Source organism: Eubalaena glacialis, chromosome 11 (genome assembly GCF_028564815.1).
Source record: "Eubalaena glacialis isolate mEubGla1 chromosome 11, mEubGla1.1.hap2.+ XY, whole genome shotgun sequence".
In the NCBI taxonomy this organism is placed as follows: Eukaryota; Metazoa; Chordata; class Mammalia; order Artiodactyla; family Balaenidae; genus Eubalaena; species Eubalaena glacialis.
Genome location: NC_083726.1, coordinates 53,259,444 through 53,266,433, shown reverse-complemented (window position 1 = coordinate 53,266,433; position 6,990 = coordinate 53,259,444). Strand labels below are relative to the sequence as shown.

At 42.4% G+C, this 6,990-nt stretch overlaps 1 protein-coding gene across 1 annotated transcript in view; it reads left to right on the top strand.

The window, feature by feature from the left end:
• The first annotated feature begins 2,150 nt into the window (after positions 1–2,150).
• TBC1D30 (TBC1 domain family member 30) overlaps positions 2,151–6,990 on the top strand; it is an 80,434-nt gene continuing 75,594 nt past the window's right edge. Inside the window, exon 1 of the mRNA XM_061205123.1 lies at positions 2,151–2,615. Coding sequence (XP_061061106.1) covers positions 2,177–2,615 — 439 coding nt within the window. The 5' untranslated portion in view covers positions 2,151–2,176. The remainder of the gene's footprint in view (positions 2,616–6,990) is intronic.

Sequence of the window (6,990 nt, the reverse complement as noted above, 5' to 3'; positions counted from 1 at the left end):
GGAAGCCCTGAAGATGACATTTAAACAGAGACCTCACCTGGTGAGAGAAGAGTCACGTGAATATCTGGGCCAAGATCATTCCAACAAGGGCAAAGGAGCTTGAATCTGCTTTCCTTGTTAGTTTTTATTTTGCCAATTTTCTGTCCTCAGGTGATTTGGTAATGATGGGTAACAGGAGATGATTTTGGAGTTTGATTAATTTAGAAATGTTGACTGTCAATGACCTACTGTTTTTCCTGGCCTCTTTCACCATCCACTTCAGCTCACTTTGAGTTTCTTTATAGGTCCTGATAGTGATACCCCAGATGTGAATTGTGCTGAAGGCTAGTAGTTATCACATCTCTTACTGGAGATAGAGAGAAAGGGCTGGGAAGTCAACTAAGAAAAGAGATCCAATTTCAGCATTTCCCTTTGTTTAAGTCCTGCTTGTTGCAAAGTTTGACATCTGAAGGAAGGATTTCAGGACTGTATTCAATGCTGGAGACAACAGAAAAAAAAAAAACCAAACCTCAAAAAACAAAACAACAACAAAATAACAAATAATTCCATTCCTTCTACTGCATACATTTTAAAGTTCAATGGGTAGAGTAGTAGTTAACACAGTTACAAAACCATAAAATACTATTTCTAGCATAATTTTAAATTCTGGATACATAAAGGAAAAGTTATAAAACTTCTGCTTCCCTTATATTAACTCCAGTTTCTAAAAGGGTCCTATTGCTCTCACTCTATGTTTACATGTATTTTGGTGGTGATGCCAAGGGACACCAGGTTTCTACAGGCTCTATTATGAATGGCCTTGAAAAGTAAAAAGTGTGTTGAACAAACATAAAATACCACCATTGTTCACTAGGTGCTTTGCTGTTCCTTTAAAAAATATGGCAAGTATTTAATAGCATTAGGAGATAGACAAATATATACACATACATACTGAAAGCCAGACACTTTAAGCTTTAAGGAAAGTTCACTTTATTCTTTGTGAATTGGCAGTTATTCAGCCTCTCTGTGCTTCAGCCCCCTCATCTGAAAAGTGAGGAAAAAATAGTACTTACCTTTGTAACTATATGGTGACATATGTGAGCTAGACATATTGTGGTGATCATTTTGCAACATATACAAATATCGAATCATAATGTTGTACTCCTGAGACTAATATAATGTTATAGGTCAGTTATGCCTCAATAAAAAAATAGTGCTTACCGCTTTATAGGGTTAAAGTGAGAATTAAATGGGATAATTCATGCAAAGAACTCAGAACAGTGCCTGGCACACAAAAAGTGCTCAAAAACATTGACAATTATTACTAAATTCACAAAAATATCTACAGTGGAGGGGCACCCAGTTCTTCCATTGAGGTGTAGGGTAAAGATACATCTCTTAGGATATCAGGTAAACTTTTGATTTTACTGATAGAATCAGCTGCATCAATTCATTAGTTTTGCCTTCTCATGACACGTATTAAATCCTCATTCTCTGTTAGGTCTTGTGCCAGGGCATTAGTTGATTTTAATCCAGTACTTTATCTTTCACCGAAGGAAGAAAGTTCACAGCGTTATTAAATCTCAAGTATATGCCAGGTCTTCAGAAAAGTTATTGTCAGAAACTAAACTAAGAAAGCCTTTAAAGGCGCCCAGATCAGGTGGGAAGCTGAGAAGGGCTGGGCATTGTGCCCGGAGTAGGTGAAGGAGGGAGCTCCCGGCCTCGGCCTATTGATGGGCGCTTAGAACTCTACCGGGCACTATTTCGAGTTGGTGGCTGAATAGGATGCTAGAGCTGCCCTCTTTTTGAGTTAATCACGTTCATAAAAGTGAAGGTGGCAGCAACCAGAGCGCCCTTCCCCCTCCGGGCTAAAGGCTTCATCCTGATTCGTTCTGGCCACATCCTGCTCCTGGACGCTCTTCAGAGATCGCTCCCGGGCGTAGGCTGGCCTCACCTGCTGCAGGTGTCTCCAGGTATCGAGAGGCGTGGCCGCCGCCCTATCCTCCCCACCCGGGGCCGTGGGGAGGCGGCGCGCGTACAGACCCGGGGGGAGGTCGGGCGCTTGGGGGATCCGGAGGCCGCTGGCGCTGCGCCCGGCCCAGGACACCCCCAGCGGGGCCGAGGCCGCGCCTCCTCCCGGAACTGGCCGGCGCGGCGTGGCGCCGCGGGAGCAACGGCGGGAGGAGCGGCGAGAGCCATGGAGGTCCTGCCCGCCGGCGAGGGCTGGACGGGGCTCCCGCAGCCTGAGGTGAGGCCGGAGAACGCGGGGCCCAGAGCGCCCCTGGTTGTAAACCTGCGAGGGGCGCCCCCGGCGGAGCGAGCGCGGGGCTCCCGGGACTCCTGGGAAGGCGAGGAGGACCCGGAGCCCGGCGAGCCTCGGGGCAGCTGCACGGCGTCCCTGGTGAACGGGTTGCTCACCGAGCTGTACAGCTACACGGAGGAGGAGGAGGCGGCCGGCGGGGGCCGCGGGCCCGGGGGCCGCCAGCGGCGCCGAGACAGCCTCGACAGCTCCACGGAGGCCTCGGGCTCCGACGTGTTCCTGGGCGGCCGCGGCGGCGCCAGCGACTCCCGTGTGCTGCAGGAGCTGCAGGAGCGGCCGAGCCAGCGGCACCAGATGCAGTACCTGTGGCAGAAAGGTGAGGGCCGGGGGAGGGGGTTCCCGGGAGCTTCCCGGAGCCGCGCCCCCGCTGGGACAGTCCGCGCTCTCCGGCTCACCAGTGCGCACCTGTGCTGATGGGCCGTGCGCCCAGAGGTTAAGTTTGGGACGTCTCCTTTGATCTGGCGCGGCTGGCCACAGTGTCACGGATTCATGACTAAGTTCTTATTGTCCCCCCGTCCCTTCTCGAGTTGTCGAGTGAAGCATCGGTTATCGGAATGGTACCAACGGGTCTCCCCCCTCCCCCCGTCCCCCATCCTCCTTGTGTTTGTGGAGGCCCAGGGGGAGAGGCAGTCCAGGTTCTAATTTCACCAGAACAGCTGTTAAGACAGGTTTGGAGTTTCCGATTTGTCTATCTGAAGTTACCTAGAAGGCTCTGGGAGAATAGAGGCGACTCTTGGGGCTGGTTTAAAAAAAAAAAAAAATCCACTTTTTAAAAATTTTATTTTAAATCCGCCTTCCTTGGCCACACCACTGGGAGAGTGTTTAACTAGTGAGGCAGAATAATTCAATAATGCAGTTTCTAAGCAGAACGTGTGAAATCCATTTCTCAGAACGTCTGGTTTCAAGAAGCTCACTAGGTGGATTTTTTTTCCCCTTGGGTGGAGGATTAGTGGAGGGCCCTAGGGCGTTGTCATTATCACAGCATTTAACTGCCGGTACCTTCAGTTGGAGAGGTCGATCCCAAAATGGCCTTGGCTTTGGGGGGAGAGGCTAATTTGGTTTCTTTTGTTATCAGACTCTGATGCTCGTGTCCTAATTGAGATTTTTTTTTTTCCTCAACTGTTCATAATACATTTCCTTTCAGGCACTGACACAGTTATTACAGTTGTCTTTTTGTGTAGCTATATCAAGACCTCAATTTACAAAATGAGGTGAGGTGTGGAAAAACATGCTAAGCCACCATAACATTTCTTGAGTTAATGTCCTTGTGCTAAATTACCAGGAAAGGGAGGAACAAGAATACTATGGATGGGTCTCCTGTCTCCTATTTGTAAAGTCAGTGCAGCTGGTGCGGGGATGGGGTGGGGTCGGGGGGCGGAACCTAACTAGAAAAGGAATAAATTTGCCTGCTTTCTGAAATCTGTGTAAACAGCTTTCAGCTTCCTCTTTTGGCTTCCTGGTGAGGATTTTTTTCCCAGCTGATTGTTACAAATGGCTTCCACCTTCCTCCCCCCCCGCCTGGGACTTTAGCTGGAGTTGTGCTGTTTAATTTTATACAATTATTTGGCTGTTCTCAGAGTGCTTATGTCAAGAGTTCTGCAGGGCAATAGTTGCTTCAGAATCCAACAGAATCAATTTTGAAGACTTATGATTTGGCTTTCTGTTTTTTACGAGGTTACTTACTTTTCATTACAGAGAGAATTTTGTGGATTAGTGATTTCCTTTCGGAAGAGGAAATTTGGCAAGCTAACGTTTAAGGAAGACGTCACAGTACAGCTTTGGAAATACAGATTTCAAATAAGTGACCACTCTACTAATCATTCATAAGACCTGTAAGAGTCAGTTTTGCCCAAGTCTCAGGCTTTCTGCATGTTTAGCTATCTGCTAATCTCTTCTTTCCTTGTAGTCGACCCTATTAGGATGTACATGATGCCATATTATGATAGTCCTACACACACAAACACACACGTATACCCCTTTTCCTTCATCGATAAACATCATTAGAGTACTAAGAATAAAGAATCAGGTAATGGAAACAGCTGTCTACTTAAATAATTTTACAGCTTATTAGGTTATTTGATTTTTTTCAGGGTCAAAAAAATATCCCTCCTAACATAATATGTAGTTAAGACTCTCTTATAATGTAGATAACCTGTGTATTAATTCGCTCTTCCCTCTGTTAGGGATTTTGTTGTAGCACCTATTTAGATATTTAGCATGTGTGGGTCATTTATTTAAGTGAGGCACCAAAATGGTTTCTCAGGAAATCTAGGCACTCTTTTCACTGTTGTCATTAAGGGCGTGAACTTTGGAGTTAGAAAGCTTGAGTTAATATCCTGCCACTGTTCCTTACTAAGTTGTGTGACCTTGGGCAAGCTCTTTAACCTCTCTGAGTCTCATTTTCCTCACCTACAAATAGGGATAATAATACTACTACTTCATAGGCAGAGAAAAAAAAAATGATATCACTTATATGTGGAATCTAAAAAATAATACAAATAAATTTATTTACAAAACAGCAACAGACTCAGACACAGAAAACAAACTGATGGTTACCAAAGGGGAAAGGGGGTGGGGAGGGATAAATTAAGAGTATGGGATTAACAGATACGCACTACTATATATATAAAATAGATAAACAGCAAGGATTTATTCTATAGCACAGGGAACTACATTCAGTATCTTGTAATAACCTATAATGGAAAAGAATCTAAAAATCTATATAACTGAACCACCTTACTGTATACCTGAAACTAATACAATATTGTATTACAATACAATACAATATTGTATTACAATTACAATACAATATTGTAAATCAACTATACTTCAGTAATAGAAAATGCTACTACTTCATAGGGCTGTAATGAGAGTTATGTAAGTTAATGGGTGTGAAGTGCTCAATAAATGTTAGATATTATTTTTATTATATACACTGGAGTTCCTTAAAGAGGAAATTGTTCAGTTTGTCAGTTGATCTCCTCATTTTTCCTCATTTATTGAACACTGTGTTAGGAGCTATGGCTGATGCTGTGGGACATAATAAAGATAAAGGAGACCTTATTTCTGTCTTCCAGATATTTATATACCAGCAGATGTTGCTGTAAAAGACATTTTCAAGTTCAACTCTGAAGATTTTTCCTACATTGGACAGTACATATCATTCAGAAAATCATAGAGCTCTAGGTATCTGAAGAGTCACCGAAAATGACTCTTTTGTGGAAGGAAAGTGTAATTTGAATATAAGATGATGATATCCCTGTCCCTTTTGTTTCTGTTAATCGAGGGAAAAACTTTAAACATTCGAATTTGCTCTATTTGAAAGAATCTGGGATTGAAGAGTCGCTGGTGTCTTCTTGTTGCTCGATTCCACATTTAATCATCCTCAGAACCCGAATGTTTTCAATTAACCTAAGTGTGTTCTTACTTCTCATTATATCTCACCACATTTGAACTCAAGGTGAGAGAAATAGCTGGCTGTTGTTTTCTTCTTCACAGTAATTCCTTATTCTTACTTTAGTGCTCTTTATATTAATGTTTATAAAGGCTATTCACATTTGTTTTTCAGAATAATCTTGTAGAATTTGAGACTTGGAGCACTGCCTTGCCTGAGATCACACAGATAAGTGGATTGATCCAAAGGCAATTCTTTTTAACTCAAGGTCAAATGCATTTTCCATAATGAGGTCAATCAAGTATGACAGCTGTTAAAGCAACCCTCACCCACTTCTCTGACACAGACCCCGACAGTTCACTTCCTGTGATCTCTGCAATGTTTTTCTTACTTTTGCACACTTCTTTTGTTCTCTTCCGATCCTCTCTAGTTTCTCCAAATCCCTTTCAAAATGAGTAGATCCAAACCCCACACAGGACCTCTAATGAGGGCCTAGCCTGTGCCACGCCGAGTGGAAGGCTTTGCCTGCCTGGCAGGTCACAGTATGGTGACTAATGAAGTACGACATTAGTCATACTAATATGCAGTATGACAAACGAGACTCCCAAATTGTAATGATTATTCGTATAAATGTTGTGGTCACTTCTGATTCCCAAGTCTTTTTTCATTTGTAGAAAAACTGCTGTTGAGAATATTAGTTTTATAGATGCGAACTGTCTTTTATTTATCTGTTTGAAGGACATATTTTCTACCATATGTGAAGATGAAATGTTGTACTCAATGTCAAGCTATGGGAAGACTGTATTTTTTTTTTTTTTTTTTGGGAAGACTGTATATTTAAAACAAAACCATTATCACTACATTTATCTATATTAGAAAATGTGGTAATATTACTTTTAACTGATCATTTACAAAAGTGGGTGCTTTTAAAAAACATTCGTTATCAGCTGTTAGACTTATCATTGATTTAACAGACTAAAGATTCTTTTCTTGTAAGCTTACCATCTGAGCACTTTAATGATAGAAAAAATACATGCCAATTTTAAGGCAATGAAACATAAATTTGAAACCAGAGCTGGATATCATAAGAGTCTTTGCTTACATGTTACAAGTAGCCTCAAGAATAAAATTATCTTAACAGTCTTTGCATGGACAGGGCAAGAAATATTAATACATGAGTGACTTATTTCATCAGAATCTTTTAGCTGAATGTTTACATGTAATCTTGGGTGAGAATCCAGGATTGCTTGGTTTAAATGGATGTTCCAGAGATTTATCTCATGATTGGTATCACATT